The sequence below is a fragment of the Camellia sinensis genome, chromosome 1, assembly GCF_055761805.1.
Source record: "Camellia sinensis isolate YWXY chromosome 1, ASM5576180v1, whole genome shotgun sequence".
Lineage (NCBI taxonomy): Eukaryota > Viridiplantae > Streptophyta > Magnoliopsida > Ericales > Theaceae > Camellia > Camellia sinensis.
In genome coordinates this window covers 221,424,394-221,442,505 of record NC_138961.1, presented here as the reverse complement: position 1 = coordinate 221,442,505, position 18,112 = coordinate 221,424,394, and the positions used below count along the sequence as shown (strand labels likewise).

General features: G+C 42.2%; 1 protein-coding gene and 1 pseudogene across 2 annotated transcripts; one reads left to right on the top strand and one right to left on the bottom strand.

Moving 5' to 3' along the window:
• Nucleotides 1–294: 294 nt before the first annotated feature.
• Nucleotides 295–17,859, top strand: LOC114259687 (CDPK-related kinase 5). The gene is made up of 11 exons (XM_028199712.2): nucleotides 295–1,406; nucleotides 13,429–13,559; nucleotides 13,759–13,800; nucleotides 13,944–14,052; nucleotides 14,469–14,547; nucleotides 14,647–14,943; nucleotides 15,015–15,127; nucleotides 16,018–16,125; nucleotides 16,262–16,324; nucleotides 16,426–16,593; nucleotides 17,120–17,859. Exons 1-11 carry the CDS (start codon nucleotides 843–845, stop codon nucleotides 17,258–17,260), a joined length of 1,815 nt encoding a protein of 604 aa, XP_028055513.2. The 5' UTR covers nucleotides 295–842; the 3' UTR covers nucleotides 17,261–17,859.
• Nucleotides 5,375–7,926, bottom strand: LOC145802962 (tubulin alpha chain pseudogene; annotated as a pseudogene). Its single transcript, XR_014344853.1, has one exon. The product of XR_014344853.1 is annotated as a tubulin alpha chain pseudogene (transcript).
• Nucleotides 17,860–18,112: the final 253 nt, after the last annotated feature.

Here is an 18,112-nt window from a genome sequence, read left to right as displayed (position 1 = left end):
TAACCCTTATATTGATATATAAAAAATAATAATTTGTATTATGATTGTGGTGAAAAGTGTCATAAATATCGACAAAATAAAGGAATATTATAATTTTCTTGATAAAAAGTATTTTAAAATTGATATTAGAAAAAGAAAAAAATATTATAAAGTTGATAATTTTTCTAATAAAATGAATGAAAAATGTCAAGTATACTCCTATTCATCTATTTATACAAGAAAAAAAGAATATACATTGTTGCCACCTCGATTGGAACATTAAAGGGTGGTTTGTCATCCCCTATATAATTCATCTTTTTATTTTTTTTTCATCACATCATTTCTCTATATTTTTATAAATCTTTTCGTAAAAAGACAAAAAATATATTTATTTAGATCATCTCAAACAACCCCTTATCCGTACTGAACCACCCACTGCTACACATTGATGATTCAAGGAAAAAAAAAATTCAAAGAAAAAGATATTTATTTTATTTTAATTTAATTTCATTTTATTCGAGAATGATGAATTGAATCCACGGCCTTAAACAAAAATGCGAACACGTAAATCGTCGTTTTCAGATACCCACTCTCTCCCTCTCTCTCATTCTGTTTCTCTCTCTAGAACGGGGCACCATTTCCGTTACTTCTAGCCTAGGGCTCACAAGTCAGAGCCACCACAGACAAAAAAAGAAAATCGCAAGTAAAACCCTTGAAAAAAACAAGAAGAAAATTTCAAAATCTGTCTAATCACGAAATCAAAATCTGAATATCAATTCCTCATTTGAAATGCTCAATCTCTGATTCTGAGCTAGGGCTTCACGCAGATTGTGTTTGGAGGAGCTAGCCCTGTGAAAACCACCATGGGTATTTGCACCTCCAAACCCAATTACTCCGGCGATGGTCGTGCTATTCCGGCCAAGGACAACGCTATTCCTGCCAAGGACAACGCTAAACCATCTAATAATGTGGAAAACCCTGAAAACCAACCAAAGAAAGAGGAGGAGGAGGAGGAGAGGGAGGTGGAGGTAGGTAAGAAATCGCCATTCTTTCCGTTTACCAGCCCGAGTCCGGCGCACTACTTGTTCTCGAAGAAGTCTCCGGCGAGATCTCCAATGAATCCGAGCTCCAATTCGACGCCAAAACGGTTCTTCAAGATGCCGTTCCCGCCGCCGTCCCCGGCGAGGCACATTAAGGCGGTGTTGGCGAGGAGGCACGGGTCGGTGAAGCCTAACGAGTCCGGGATACCCGAGGGTGGTGGTGCGGGGTTGGATAAGAGTTTTGGGTTTTCGAAGCATTTTGGGAACAAGTATGAGCTTGGGGAGGAGGTTGGGAGAGGGCATTTTGGGTATACTTGCAAGGCAAAGTTCAAAAAGGGTGAGCTTAAGGGACAAGATGTTGCGGTCAAGATCATTCCAAAAGCAAAGGTTTGACATTTTTCTTTCCTACTCTATCGATATCATGTGAATTATTGAGATTTTCTTGGTCAAATATATGTGATTTTGTATTTGTTGGAGTTCAGTTTTAGCTGGATTGGTTTTGGCGATGTGGAGATCAGATCTGTAGGTGGAGATAAATCTTGGTCTTATGAACTGGTAGTTGGTTCGATTAAAACCCAAATCCCTTTTAGTTATTTCGTGTAATTAGACTTAATGCATGCAAGTATGCTGAAACTGTCATTCAGGAATGCGTTATAATCAGAATAAGTGCTGATATGTGAAATTCATATATCCAAACAATGGGGTGTTGATTTATAATAGCTAAGTTTTGAGGAGATAAGGCAACATGAAAAAAAAGTAATCTTGTAATTGATTCCAACGCATTGCTACATTTTTCTGGTATTGGGCAGTTTGTAGATTGGCTAAATTGATAAAGGTTCAGTAGTGGCATAGTAAACGGATTTATCAGTGTAAATGGTCATTGTACGGGAGCAAATATTCTCTATTTTCGTACTCTTGCGACCAAGCTTTGTAATGCTCTGAGCGGCGTCGTACAGCCTGAAAACGCAACGGCGGTGAGCTACCTAGCAGGTGTATTGCCGGAAAACTGCTCTGACGGTCAAGTTAGTTCACTTGAGGAAGAAGGAATGCGGAGAAAGGGAGTGTGGCCAAAGTTTGCAAGTTTGCTTACCCTTCTCAAGTTGCCCATGTGCACTTTATCGAGGCTAGCCTTGCAGCCCAAGATTGTGCGTGCACTACTTCTGCTGTCATTTGCTGGATGCGTGGTTGTACTGGCCTCTCTCTTCTTTACACGTGTGCGCTTCAATATTGCCAAACAGTATTGGACAAACCGCCAAACAGTATTGACGCATACTTCAAGTGTGTTCCTCACCGTAATTCATTGGGCCACGTGGAATGCTCTAGTCGAGCAGTCACTTCTTTTATCCTCAAGCATACTAGCTCTAGAAATCCCCTTGCTGAGCTAACATAGGTCGGCCACCTCGACCGACTTCCTTGCATGGCCTAAACCATCATAGCACTGATCTTCAGTTCGGTCAAAGATCTTCAACTCGGTCATATGTGGCGGGCTCATTCATAACTTGACTTGGCTCATGACCGAGGCACAATTCAAAGTATTGCTCGGTCTACACACAACCCGGTCTGCGCTTATGGCCCAAACCCATCCTAGCTCGGTCAACCGTAAAGGCACGGGTCCAACTCCAGTTTAGACTTGCATTGGCCTGGCTCGTGCTAACAGACCAAATCATGCCTAACTCGGCCCTACATCATGGACCGTATAGGTTTAGCTCGGACCATTTGTTCGTCACAACCGCTCTCAATCATGGTGAAAATTGAAATTTTGTTCGTGGATGGGCAGTTTAAAAGGTCAATTCACTTTTTTTTTCATTAAAAATTTGGCTCATATTCATTGATTCTGAATCTTTAGAAGTTTAGCCCTTTTTGGCAGTATCAAATCTTTAGAAGTATACGGTTCCGTTTCCAAATATGATGGACTACTCTCAAAATTCTTGGCCTCTATTAGGAATAATTACAATAAATAGTTTGAAGTTTTTGTGAGGGGTAGTAAATAGTTCAACCATTCAATGTGCTTTTTGCAAACTATCATTCTTTTTGGGCTTAGGTCATGCCCATTTGTTCACTAGAAGGTATGTTATCCTTTTGTATTAAAGCTCCATACTTTTACAATGAGAATGGTGCTAGATTGCTAGTTTGTTGACCTACATTTTCTTTTGCAACTTTAGGATAGATGACAGGTTATGTGTTTCTCTAATTTAGAAATTGACTGATAAATAAGGTTATTTGGAGGTTAAGAAGTGTGGTATTATCTTCCATGGTGCTTACTTTCATTGATTTATTCTTTCTTTCGTGTGATGCCGGAGCAGTACATGGACAAATTCATGGTTGGGGCTTAGAAAGTAATACATAGATAACTTTATTGTCCAGTGTTCATTACTTTTGTTTTTTTTTTTTTTTGGTGATAAATAAGTAAATTTATTAGAAAAGTATCAAGAAGATGCAAAGAATACAAATTTGAAACCTCCAATGAAACAATGCTAAGCTATCAAATCCTGTAGAAATTTAATGTATAAAGAGAAATGATTGTATTATTGATTGTTGTATGTTGTGTTTACAATGAGTCCTATATATAGAAGATTAAAGAAGGTAGGTATGTAGTAGGTGGAGTAGTAGGTGGAATAGGTGAAGTGGGTGGAGTAGGTGTAGTGGTAGGTTTTGGTACATTTTAACAGCCCCCCGCAAACTCAAAGGGGATAGGAACTAACCAACTTGAGTTTGGAGAGACTAACAAAACAAGAAAATAGACGAATACATAAAATAAAAGAGGATAGGAGACTGTATGGTCGTGTCAGACCGTTGTAGAAGACTGTATGGTTATGGCAGACCGATGTAGACGACAGTTTATGGGGTCATGTCGGACCGTTGTAGCAGACAATGTTGTGACAGTTGTTGTGACAGTTTACGGAGTCTTGCTGGACCCTTGTAGAAACTAACCGGAATCAATGTCGGGACAGTTTACAGAGTCTTGTCGGACCCATGAAGGAGCTAACCGGAATCAATGTCGGGACAGTTTACAGAGTCTTGTCGGACCCTTGTAGAAACTAACCGGAATCAATGTCGGGACAGTTTACAGAGTCTTGTCGGACCCATGAAGGAGCTAACCGAAATCAATGTCGAGACAGTTTACAGAGTCTTGTCGGACCCATGAAGGAGCTAACCGGAATCAATGTCGGGACAGTTTACAGAGTCTTGTCGGACCCTTAAAAAGTCGCACCCTCAAAAGGTGTGCCCAATCTTTCAAAAGGCGTGCCATCAAAAAGCGTGTCCAATCCATAAAAAGATGTGCCATCAAAAGGCGAGCCCAAGTCATAAAAAGGTGTGTCGGACATGATGGCGAGGCGCGTCACCACATTGGCTTGCGTGCCCGTTTTGTCATCTGGCGTCAAGTGGCGCGCGATGCGCGTGTCTGCCTTGGCTATTTAACCAAGACGGAGGCTGAGGCGAAGGCAGAGGCTGAGACAAAAAAACCTGCGAAAATCCTTTGAAAAACCCTTTGTGTTCTGAGAGAGATACTCTGTAACACTCTGTTGCCAATCCTTCTCTGAAAGTACCAGTCGGAAATCGCTGCTTCGCTGAAACACACAGCAACCCAAAAACATGGCCTCTTCTTCCCGTCCAGCGACCCAGAACATGGCCTCCTCTTCCCGTGGTCTGCTCACGCTCTTTCCAGACCTGAACGAGTCCACAAGAGAAATAACTGGTGCGGTGGCCAGTGAACCTCAACCAAACACCTCTGGTTTTGCTCCGTTGAACTTTCCGATGCGGTCTGTGGAGCAAAAAATGGCGGTGCAAACTGATATTGAGGCCAATCAGTATACTTTGAAGTCATGTGTTGAAACTATGACTGCGGTCACAAACTTGTCGCACCGGCTGCAGAGTAGGACAAATGAGGTGCAGCAGTTAAACGCCCAGCTGGCTCTGCTCCAACGCATGTATAAGGATGCGCGAGCAGAGATAAGTGTGCTAAAGGCGGAAAATAAGGAGCTGAAGCGGAAGGCCACCGTTATGTTCCGATTTGGAGGTCCGCCATATGCTGTAGTGGAGGAGTAGGGTGGAGTGATCGTGCCCAGTGGAGTGGGAAACACGGAGGCAACACCGTCAAGGGCCACCCAGGACGGAGGCAAGAAGAAAAGACCGGCGGAATAGGCGAAGAAGTGAGGTCGGTGGGTGGCCGTCAGCAGAAAAGAAAACAAATCTTTTGGTGTTGTGTTTTGATTTTTTGTTGTTTTTTTTTTTTTTTTTTTGTGTACAATTGTGATCGGGGTTGATCCCTAAGATGAATAAAATATGGGTTGGTGTGCAAAGTTATATGGTATGAATGGAATGTGAAAAAGATTAAAAATAATGTGAAAGAAAAATAAAGAAAGAAATAATAAAAATATATTTGAAATCAAAATGAAAGATGAGGGAAGTAAGGAAAATGATTTGGAGAAAATAAATAAAAATAATGGATTTTGAAATCAAACGGAGGAGAGAGAGGGGACAAGCCCATGTGAGGGAAAGAGGGGTTGATTAAAAAAAGGATTGTGGGTTTGAAAGTGGAAAGATGAGAGAGAGAGAGTGGACAAGACACTGTTATAGGGTTCAACAATAGAGGTTGAGATCTGGGGAGATGGGTAAACAGTGAATCCAAGTTTCGATTTCTTTCCGTAATCAACAGAAAGCCTTTCAAGAAGCAGAGATCCAAGGCCAGATCCAGTCCCACCACCAACAGCATGGAACACCAAGAGCCCTTGAAGCCCAGTGCAGTTATCAGCAAGCTTCCTGATACGATCCAGGCACAGATCCACAATCTCTTTCCCAATGGTATAATGGCCTCTGGCAAAGTTGTTGGCGGCGTCTTCCTTGCCGCTGATGAGTTGCTCAGGGTGGAACAATTGGCGGTAGGTTCCGGTTCTGACCTCGTCGATGACAGTGGGTTCCAAATCTACGAACACAGCGCGAGGCACGTTGATCATCTGCTCATCCACCTCCTTGGTGCTCATCTTTCCCCTGAACATGGCTGAGGCTGTTAAGTAGCGTCCGTGGCGTGGGACAGCAGCACACATCATGTTCTTTGCATCCCACATTTGCTGGGTCAGCTCTGGGACTGAGAGAGATACATAACTTTGAGACCTGCGAGAAGTGAGTGGTGCAAAGCCGACCATGAAGAAATGAAGACGTGGGAATGGGATTAGGTTCACAGCAAGCTTTCGCAGGTCAGAGTTGAGCTGGCCAGGAAACCTCAGGCAGCAAGTTACCCCACTCATGGTTGCAGAAATCAAATGGTTCAGGTCACCAATGATGGGAAGGTATGTGTAGAAAATAAGCGGAATAGGTTGAGGTCCGGCGGGCGGCCAAGGCGAGGTAGCCGCCCGCTGGTGAAGCGAAAAATACTAAGTTCTTAACCTTGCTCTGATACCATGTAGAAATTTAATGTATAAAGAGAAATGATTGTATTATTGATTGTTGTATGTTGTGTTTACAATGAGTCCTATATATAGAAGATTAAAGAAGGTAGGTATGTAGTAGGTGGAGTAGTAGGTGGAGTAGGTGAAGTGGGTGGAGTAGGTGTAGTGGTAGGTTTTGGTACATTCTATGAAATTAGCATAAGCTAAGACATCTGGATCAACCGATTCCGTAACTCAATTATAGAACACCAAAAAACCAGTCTCTCCAACCAAGAAATCGACTGAGACACCCTTTGGAATACATGCATGTTATGCTCCAACCAAGTAGGCCACATTAAACAGTGAGAGGCAATCAGTCACGCCTTTTAACGTCTCTTTCCAACCCTCCCCCCAGCCCAACTTTGCAAGACAACCAACACCGAACAGGGCTGCACCCAAACCAATCCAAAAATCCCCACAATAAGCATCCAGAGCTGGTATGTAACTGGGCGATGAACGAGCAAATGGTCCACCGACTCAGCAGCACTACCACACAAACAACACCAATTCACCAGTATATGCCCACGACGCATCAGATTATCAATCGTAAGAATACGTCCTAAGACTTCGTCCACTCAAAGAAAGCCACTTTGGAAGGCGTGCCCGACACTCAGATACATTTCCAAGTAAACAAAACTGCATCAACATGAACGAGCGCACCATAGTAGGAAGACATAGAGAAAAGGCCCCGAGAACCGAGACAAACCCAAACCATAGAATCTTCCTCTACACTCCCAAGTTGCAACCCCGTATAAAAAACCCAATAGCTCAACTAACTGATCCATCTCCCAATCTTGAATCTCACGACGCAGCCGCACATTCCATACCACCGCCTATCCTTACCTTGTTCGAGCCACCTCCACCATAACCTCGCAATCCACTGCAATCCCAAAAATCAAAGGGAACTGATGCTCTAGAGAGGTAGCCCCACACCACCCGTCATGCCAAAAGCAAACTCTATCGCCTAACCCTACCTTCAACTGAATCCTCCGCCAAAATTCTGCCCAACCCAACCAAATCCCTTTCCAGACACCACACCATAAGAGTGTCCCATCCTACCTGAGCACCACCCCCTTCTCCCCAAACCAAACTTTGCCACAACCACCTTTCTCCAGAGATACTCTCGGTTCCCCCCAAAACGTCACAACCACTTACCCAGTAACGCCAAATTAAACAAAACCAACCGCCTAACCCCGAAACCCCTCATCTCCTTAGGACGACAGACCCGATCCCAAACCACCAAATGAGAATAAGAACCCTCCCCTGCATTGCCCCAGAGAAAATCCCGCTGCAACTTCTCAATCCGCTTCGCAATTGCCATTGGGATCACATGAACCGACATAAAATAAGTCGGGATACTCGACAAGACACTCTTGACCAGTGTTTTAAAAGGCACTAGGCGCACCGAGGCGATAAGGTCTCCTATAGCCTAAGCGCGAGGCGAAGTGCGCGCCTCACCAAAGCGAAGCTCAAGTAATAGAAGAAAAGCAAAATTATAAAATAGGTAAATTTTTCAATATAACAAATATATATATAATATTTAAAAAATCATAATCATTTTTAATAATCTCTAAACATAACATTCAATTTTCTAAAAATTAGAAATATAATATCCAACAAAATATATAAAGTATAACATTCAATCGTTTATCACTTTTTTCTCTCTTATGACTACATTTGGTCATTTTATATTGAATAGTTTTGAATCCCTGTGGGTATGTCCACAAAAAAAGCACTTAATCAATAATTGGAGTAAAAAAATGGATAAAGCTCATGAAGCCCACGCCTTGCGCCTTGAAAAAAAGCCTTCGTCTTAGCGCTTAAGTTGCGCCTTGCGTGTTGCGCCTCGCTTCGATCTGTTTGAAGCGCAAGGCTGCGCCTCATTGCGCCTCGCGCTTAGGCTCACGCCTAAGCGTGCCTCTCTTGACCAACGTAATCTTCCCGCCTTTAGATAAATATTGACGCTTCCACCCTACTAACCGCCGCTGCACACGCTTCACCACTTTGTCCCACACCATGTCCCACACCCCAAAGGCCTTGAAAGAAGCACCCAAAGGAAGATCAAGATACGAAACTGGCAGAGACGCCATCTTACAACCCAAAATCGCTGCCAACACCGGAAGCCGAACCACTTCTCCTACCGGAATTAATTTAGACTTTAAGAGATTAACTCGAAGACCAGACACAACCTCAAAACACAACAACACACACCAAAGGTGTCCAATTTGACCAGCGTCCGCATCACAAAATACAAGAGCATCATCTGCATAAAAAAGATGGGAGACGACCAAAGAAGATGGTCCAGAGCCCACTTCGAAATACTGCAACAGACCGCCATGAACTGCCCTCGACAACAAACGCCTCAAAGTTCCCATAACCAGAATAAACAGCAATGGAAATAGAGGATCACCCTGCCAAAGGCCTCTATATGTGGGGAAAAAACCTGTTGGAGAGCCATTGACCGACACAGACATCTGCACAGTAGAAATACAAAAATGTATCCACCGTCGCCATCTAGCCCCAAAACCCATCCTCTCCAGTATATACAAGAGAAACTCCCAACTAACATTGTCATATTCCTTCTCAATATCTAATTTACACATTAACGCCGCCTTTCGCTACCGCAACCTCAAATTCACACATTTGTTGGCCACCAAAATTGCATCTAGAATTTGCCTACCACGCACAAAAGCATTTTGAGACTCAGACACCACCCCCTTTAGCACCCCCTCCTGGAGCCAATTTGCCAAAACCTTGGCCAACAACTTATACACACTACCTATCCCGAATATCCTCTGCTCCACCTTTCTTGGGAATTAACACAATAAAAGTGGCATTCAAGCTCCTCTTAACTATCCCGTCCGGTGAAACTGCTCAAACATAGCCATCACATCCTCCTTCATCTCTCCCCAGCAGCGCTGGAGAAAAGCGATGGAAAGACCGTCAAGCCCAGGCGCCTTATCCCTAGGCATACTCCGCAGAGCCTCAAACACCTCTTCGACCGAAAACGCTCTCTCTAACAACAGACAATTTGCCTTTGGAATAACATTAAATGGAACCCCATCTAATGTTGGCTACCAAACACCCTCAACAAGCCGAAATAGAAACTCATAAAAATCGACTATGGCCCCCGTAATCTTCTTCGAGGATGATAACACCACCCATTCACCCGCAATTTCCCTATCTGATTCACTCGCAAATGAGCATTTTCCATACGATAAAAGAAGCTCGTATTCTGATTCCCATCCTTCAACCATAAACATCTCGATTTCTGGTGAGAACTAATCTACTCCATACGAGCCACATGACCAAAATTTTTTCGAGCCGCATCCTAACGAGCCATGTCCTCCTCAGACAGGATACTCCTATCCTCTTTCTTATCCAGCCCTTGCAATACTGCTAAAATATTCACCTTCTGAGTCTGTAGCTTGCCAAACACCTCCTTATTCCAATCCAACTTGAGACGCTTCAATTTCTGGGCTAGACGACAACTAGGATTCCCAAACACGGCAAAACTGCTCCACCACCCCCTCACTCTCTCCCCAAAGCCGTCAGACAGAGGCCACATATTTTCAAATTGAAATGGTGACGGTCCCCTACTAATTCCCCTACTGTCCAACAAAACTAGCCAATGATCTGATACAAGACGATGCAACTGTAGTTGAAGCACCTGTGAAAAATAACCCTACCAATCTCCAATTACCAAAAACCTATCAAGACGAGACATCGCCTTGCCCCCAAACCAAGTATAGCCACCCCCCTGAAGCGGCAAGTCCGCCAAATCCATCTCATCAATAAATGAAGAAAAAGCTCGCATAGAACCAGACACTGAGGTCGCCCCATGCTTCTCCGTCATGCACCGCACCACATTGAAATCCCCACCCACACACCAAGGAACCCTCCACCGAAAAGCAATAGACTATAGCTCCTCCCAAAACGTAACCCGATCCGAGCGTCTAACGAGGACATAAACCCCAGTGAATGCCCAACAATAATCATCCGCCACACAGCGAAACAAACAAGATAGCGAAAAAGCCCCCACCACCACATCTTCTTTCTCCACCACCTGCCGATCCCATCATAGGACACCCCCTGCCACCCCCAAAGTTGGTAAAAAAGTCCAATCCACAAAGCGCCCCCCCTCCCCCCAAAAGCTCCCTGACAGTCTCCCCTCTAATGCACTCCATCTTTGTTTCTTGAAGACACTCTACATCCGCCCTGGCACTACGTAACAGAGATCGAACCAAGACCCTTTTCCCTCTATCATTCAAACCACGCACATTCCATGACAAAAATTTTAACTGCATGGTGACAATTATTGAGTTCCACAGCCCTTTCGACCACCCTTGCCCTCCCCTCCTTTGTCTCGATCATGATTTATAGAGCATTCCAAATTATGCAACTCCGTAGAATTCTGTTGTTTCTGACCTTTATATCGCACCTGCTGTCCCAAAGGAGCTCCCCCTCTCCAGGATTCCTCTATTGCAGAAAACAAATTTAAAGCCTCAACCTCATGACCTTCAAAGGAAACACCTAGGTACTGACTAACCTCAGAAATACGGGACAACACGCATGTCGAAACCTCCTCTGGCTGCAGAGGATCATCTCCCTTGAAGTCCATTGCTATCTCAGGCTCAATATCAACATCCACTACATTTACCACATCTGATATCGCCAACCTAGCCTCTGGCCGAACCACCATAGCCAACTCTGCTACCATATGTGCCCAACGAGTGTCTTTAACCCGCATCACGTCTGTGCGCCCATCCCAACCAGTCAACAAAACCACCTTTCCAGCACTGTCAGCCTATCGACAATCTCCCAACTCGCCCTCCAACGACGGCGAGCCTAGACTCGACAACCTATCCACACTCCCAGCATCATTTGCCTGACGAAAGTCAGGCGACGTCAACCCTACACGCCCCGAAGGCTATTGCAACAAAGACCCTTGCAGATCGATCGGCGGCTGAAACCCACAACCGTCACACTCCCTCGTGGAGAGAAGATTCAAAACCGGGTTAATTTGTTCCAATGTGTTCGGGTTTGATTGACCCGACCCAAAAGACCTTAGGCCATCCTCGGAGGTCTGCTGGCCCTCCAAATTGGTCCCAAGGCCTAAGACGCCTAGACCATTTTTACAAGCCAAAGCCTATTTGCGCTCATCCAGATCTGCTGGCCCACTCCTTTTTTCTCCCAAATGGGCCTCACAAAAGCTGACCGACCCAGCTGGCCTTTACCCTTAGAAAACTGCCCAAATCTCCGCAGATATACCTCCACCCCCAAATTGCGCGATTCAGTCTGATCAGATCTCCCCAAATCACGCCCTACCAAATCCAATGACGTACCAACAGACAATCCTACTGGTTGCGAAAACGACCCCACCGACAGATCTGCCTCCACCCACACCAGAAATGAGAACTGCCACGAACCCCACCGGACGGAGATATGCGACAGAGTAGATTCAGAGTTTCGAATACGCAATCGAACACAGCCCAAATCAACTAAGGACTCATCAACCTCCACGAAGCCTCCACACCGATCGCCAACATCACGATAAACCGCATCACCACACAGATGTAAAGGCAAGCCTATCAGATGAATGCAAACACTCTTCGCCAAAGCCAGCGTCTGACTTAAAACACAAAGAGCCAGAGGCGACCACTATTCCAAACTCAGATCACACCCATCAAACGTCCATTGTCACTTCAACACAGAGTCCGCCTCATGCCGCGTCAAAAAAACAAACAAGAAAGCTTGGCCCCCTTACCGATCGCACTTCCACCGGGCCTAAAAACTTCCACCAACGACTGACCCAGCCGCGCATTGGCCCAAAACCCATCCCCTTTGCACCTCCTCCATCCCCTATCAAGTAGCCTAAACCACTCCACCGTAGAGGTAGGTGTTACGACTTCCTTGTCAATGACACACTGACCCACCGATAATATAGCCTTCACAGGAACCGTCTATTTGTGCCTTCCAACAGATCGGGACACCCACCCATCCCCCAGTTTGAACCCCTTCAACACCAACGCAACTCCCTCCCAACCATCACCAAAAGTGGACATGGGTATGAAAATTTGCTCCCTCCGTGAGCCCATCGTCACCACAACTTGCACTGAGGACCCTCCTCCCACCTCCCCACGAACCCATATTGCTAGACTTCGACGACCTCCGCTGGGACGACCCAAGAATTTCATATTGTCTGGTGCTTGCGATGCCATCCTCAGCTTCGTCACGAACCAACATACTTCAAAACCGATGAGAACCACTGCCCGCCGAAGGCCCTTCCCCCTTTCCACAAATGAAAGACTTCAAAGTTGCTTGAAGATCTATGCCTAGATGTACTTGGATTCCCAGTTCGTCACTAGGCAAGTTTTTGGAGGATGGGCTTTTGTTCATTGTTTTATGGATAATTTATAAAGTATATACAATTCAAGTGATAGATGCATGTTTCCCAAGTGAGTGAAGTGTGTCCGAATCTATAATTTTTAAAATTCAAAAAAGTAAAATAAAAATAGCAGGACATATGTTTGATGAGTGTCATGTCATATCAGTGTACAACAGTGTCCAACACGACATGACACACCACTTTCTTAGAAGTTTCCATGCTTCTAGCTGTTTTGAAATGCATTTGAGATAAGATGGTATAGTGGTGTAGCTCAAGCTGTGAAAGAATCATTAGCTAATAATATGGTCCACTCCATTACTTCCTTTCTTCTTCTTCTTATTCTTTCTTTTTCTTTTTTCTTTTTTCTTTTTTTTAAATTGGGGGTAAAGAAATCTTTGGATTGATTTTGAATTCCTTTTTGTGTCAGTTGACATTTGATCCCCCCGCTCATTTTTCTTTAAATGTTCCATTTCTATAGAAGCATGATAAATTTTAATTCATTTCTTGCCAGATTACAGTGTGTACCATGGCGTGTTTCTTTCAATTGTTTTTGCTTTATCTTTGTTACTCCTGATCTATTATTCTTGTAAACTAGATGACCACTGCCATAGCCATTGAGGATGTAAGAAGGGAGGTGAAAATATTAAGAGCTTTGACAGGACATAACAATCTAGTCCAATTTTATGATGCATTTGAAGACAATGAAAATGTCTACATAGTGATGGAGTAAGCTTTGATCTTTTCACTATTGAACTTCATCTCAATGGCATGCCTTTTCATCTTTAGCTAACAGCTTTATTTTAATGACTATGGAAATAATCTTCTTACTGCTAACTGAATTTGTGCTTATATTAACTAAAGTTGTGCACTGCTTGCTTGTACCAAAGTTTATTTCTAACATGCTTTGATGAATTACATTCTTTAGGTTATGTGAAGGTGGGGAGCTTTTGGATAGAATACTGTCAAGGTATCTTTTGCTATTCTGAAATATTTTGTTTTCGCATCTTCTTAATATTGATGCTATGGTGGATAAAAAAAGGAGAATTTTGAGATGCTTCAACTGGCCAGTAGTTAAATAACATATGCACAGTTGTTTCTTTTATTCTGCAGGGGTGGCAAATACACAGAAGATGATGCAAAGGTTGTTCTGATTCAAATATTGAATGTTGTTTCTTTTTGCCATCTCCAGGGAGTGGTGCACAGGGATCTTAAGCCAGAGGTGGGAGATATTCTCAAGTTTATTTTACTGGCATTAGATTAAAACCTGCTTGATTGTGTCATGCGTTAGTCATTTGCTTGAGTTTTTTTAGCCAGAGCAAGGTGAAATGATTTGTTTTTTTGGGGAGATCTCCCCCCCTTCCTTCTTTCCTTCTTTCCTTCTTTCCTTCCTTCCTCTTTTTATTTATTTATTATTATGGAAAAAATGAGTGTTTGGTGATAATTGATAACATTGATGACAGTTCTTCCTCATAATTGTTCCAGTGTTTAAAATTGCAAATGTGTGCTAAAAAAGATTTGCACACATGATGTTAATTATTGACTAAGACACCTATTTTAGCAGTATTTATAATAATGGTGACACTTTCTTTTAACGTTTTTGGAATTTGCATTCATCTTTTTTGGTATCTGGATCAGAACTTCTTGTTTGCATCTAAGGATGAAGACTCGCAATTAAAGGCCATAGATTTTGGGTTGTCAGATTTTGTGAAGCCGGGTTTGTCCTTACTTCCTTATTATGTTTGTAGCACTGCTGTGTATTCGTTTGGCATGGCTTAAATAGTTGATTGTTTTTAACCTTCCAACTTGTTTGCAGATGAGAGGCTTAATGACATCGTTGGCAGCGCATACTATGTTGCACCAGAAGTGCTGCATAGGTCTTACAGTACAGAGGCTGATGTCTGGAGTATAGGTGTTATAGCATATATTCTATTGTGTGGCAGCCGTCCATTTTGGGCTCGAACTGAATCTGGGATCTTTCGGGCCGTTCTAAAAGCGGATCCAAGTTTTGATGAACCACCTTGGCCTTCTCTATCTTCTGGGGCAAAAGACTTTATAAAGCGCTTATTGAACAAGGACCCACGGAAAAGAATGACAGCTGCACAAGCCTTGAGTCAGTGTCTCAACCCGTCAAAAGTTCCTAGTTATATTCCTGAAGCACTACTTAAAAATCATTTTTTGTAGGTCATCCGTGGATTAAAAATAACAATGACATAAAAGTGCCCCTGGATTTACTAATCTTCAGACTCATGAAGGCTTATATGCGTTCATCCGCTCTTCGAAAAGCTGCTTTGCGGGTATGTATATGCTGCTACAGTTCCTGTTTCTGCTTGAATTCATGTGCCTAGTAACTGAAATAAATTCTTTTCATTAGCTTTGCCTTTTGTAATTGCAACAAGAAGTTGCTTGAAAACAGTGTAAAGGGTACAACAGCTGTCTTGAGAATCTATCTACTTCTATGTGATTTTATGTGTTTTAAATACCTTACTATATTTAGTTATAGAAGAGAGATTCAGGTCCACTGGATGCACATTAGTTTTGTAATCTTCTTAGTAGTCTTTTTATTTTTTATTGGCAGCTTCATACATAGTAGTCTATCATGACAACGGAATTATCCTTCCGACCTGAACAATCTAAGTGGTGCATTTTTTTTTTCTCCTCTTCTTGATTGCAATCTAAATTCTGAAACAAACGGTTTTTCATTCAATTATTGTCAGGTAGGTAATTTGTTAGTGATTAAACTGCCATGTTGTCTTAGAATTTGTTGGAAATCATTGTTGAATTGATTCTTTTGATACTAGGCATTAATTGCTTTTATATCAAAGAAGTTAAATCTGCGAAGGACACTTAAATTTCATGCTCAAGCACTTTAAATATTACCACAAGGTCCTGAAGTATTATTATGCAATGATTGGTTATAAACTTACAGTAACACTTAAATGAAAGTAATCTGATTGCAAAAATACCCCCAGTTGGATCGTGAGATGTAGTTCTAATGACCATCGGAAATTATGCTCCCTTGAAGTTATGTTTTGACATTATTTTCTGGTGATGCTTAATTTGCATTTGTTTTGTTTTCTATTCAATTTTTGTTTTCCATTTGACATGTTATTTTCTTCTTGTAAACATTCTAATAGTTCGTTTCCCAATTTTATTATTTTTTTTTTTTCCTCATGTTATGTGACAGGCTTTGGCCAAAACATTGACAGTGTATGAGCTAAGTTATTTGAAGGAGCAGTTTGTGCTATTGGAACCAAACGAAAGTGGCACCATAAGCTTGGACAATGTTAAAGCGGTTGGTTTCTTTTTTGTTTTTTGGAAAGAGTACTAAAAAAAAAAAAAAGGAATATTAAAGTGGTTGGTTGAAGGAAAACTGTTTATTTGCTGTATTTAATGTATATGTTGCTCCAAAATATTTTTTATTTGGTCAGGCCTTGACGAAAAGTGCAACAGATGCTATGAAGGAGTCTCACGTCCTTGAATTTCTTACATCAGTATGTGCTTTGACTGTGATGGTGGATGTGCAATCAACAATTGTTTTCTCTATGGTGTTCTAATTTTTGGAGTGAAATTGTTCTCTCTTCTTTTGTGACAGCTTAATGCACTTCAATACAGAAAGATGAACTTTGAAGAATTCTGTGCGGCTTCATTAAGTGTCTATCAGCTTGAGTCTCTTGATCGATGGGAGCAACATGCTCGTCAAGCTTATGAACTCTTTGAGATGGATGGAAACAGGGCTATTGTCATTGAGGAACTGGCTTCTGTAAGTTGGTTCATGTTCCTGGGCACCATTTTTTTAATCATTCTCTCAATTAATGCAAGACCTAAGTATTGTATACATTACCACTGTGTTTGGCCAGAAAACATTTTCTGGCTTTTGGTGCAACGGTAAATGAAAATGATAGTCAACAAAAAAAACAAGCTTATTTGGACATAAAATGTTTTTCACTTTTAGAAGGTTGGAAAATATTTTTGGACTAAAGTCTTTACTAATGCCATCACACTAACACAGCCATTGTCACCTCTACCACACCACCACCACGGCACTGCCACCACCTCCATCACCTCCACCACCACTACTACAACGACTAGTACATTAGTTTCAAGGATGCAATCAAACAAAATTAAACATTTTGTACATAAAACATTTTCAGCCGAAACAAACAGAGCATACATTTTACATGCATTACTGTAATGTTCATGCTATATTACAGATGAAGTTTTTTGAGTTCATCATGTCAACAGACACAAACTTAGACTGTCAAATGGTATTTTGGAAATTGTATCAGGAACTAGGTGTTGGCCCATCTGTTCCCGTTCACGCTGTTCTTCATGACTGGATTAGGCACACGGATGGGAAGCTAAGTTTCCTTGGGTTTGTCAAGTTGTTGCATGGTGTGTCTAGCCGGTCCGTTGCTAAAGCTCAATAATATCATATGACCATACAGTGCCCTCAATTACTGGTTTCTTCTCTCTGTTGTCTTGGCAATAAAAATGCCTGATAAGAAGCTGTTAAGACACTTCTTAATCCTTTCCACTGTTGCAAACATGGCACAGCACTCCTCATCTTGTATAGCATGAGCTCGTATGCACTGTTTCCACTTGGGGAGGTTTGGTGTAGTGACATGACCGTAGTGCCATTTGAGCAATGAAGCACAAGAATGTGTTCCCACTGTAAAGTTGTAGTCAGATTTGTATTCAATTGCAGGACCTGTTGGATTTATTTTGTTTCATCCCTTTTTATTTTCAAAAGAAAGAAAAGGAGATGAAAATGGGAAATATTTCACAACTGGTTTACAGACTTTCATACCTGCTGGGTTTTTGTTGTTTTTTCACTGACATATTGGACTGGCCTCTAGTGCCTGAAATTGCCTTGTATCATCTGATGTGCTCTATATATGTATCTTCTAGTTATTGGATCTCTGTTCAACTTTTACCACTTCTTTATATTGTTCAAAGTGGTGGTATTAGGCTCAGAACAACTGTAAATCTTGGAACTAATGGAAATTGCCTGATCTTCCTTGTCAAACTGATAGATTTAGCCATTACAATGCCAAGATGATGATGATGATGATGATCTTTTATTTGTCATAACTGGATTAGATTAGATAACTAATGGACAAACTAGATCATGCAGGATTGTTGGGCTCGCTAGAGATGAATTCCTTGTGAAAAAAATGTGGTTATTCTCACAGAGAAAGTTGAGCGGCTCGGACAGATAGAGCTAGACAAATGATGAAAAAATAACGACAAATTTTTAAAATTTTCAAAATGAGTGAAAA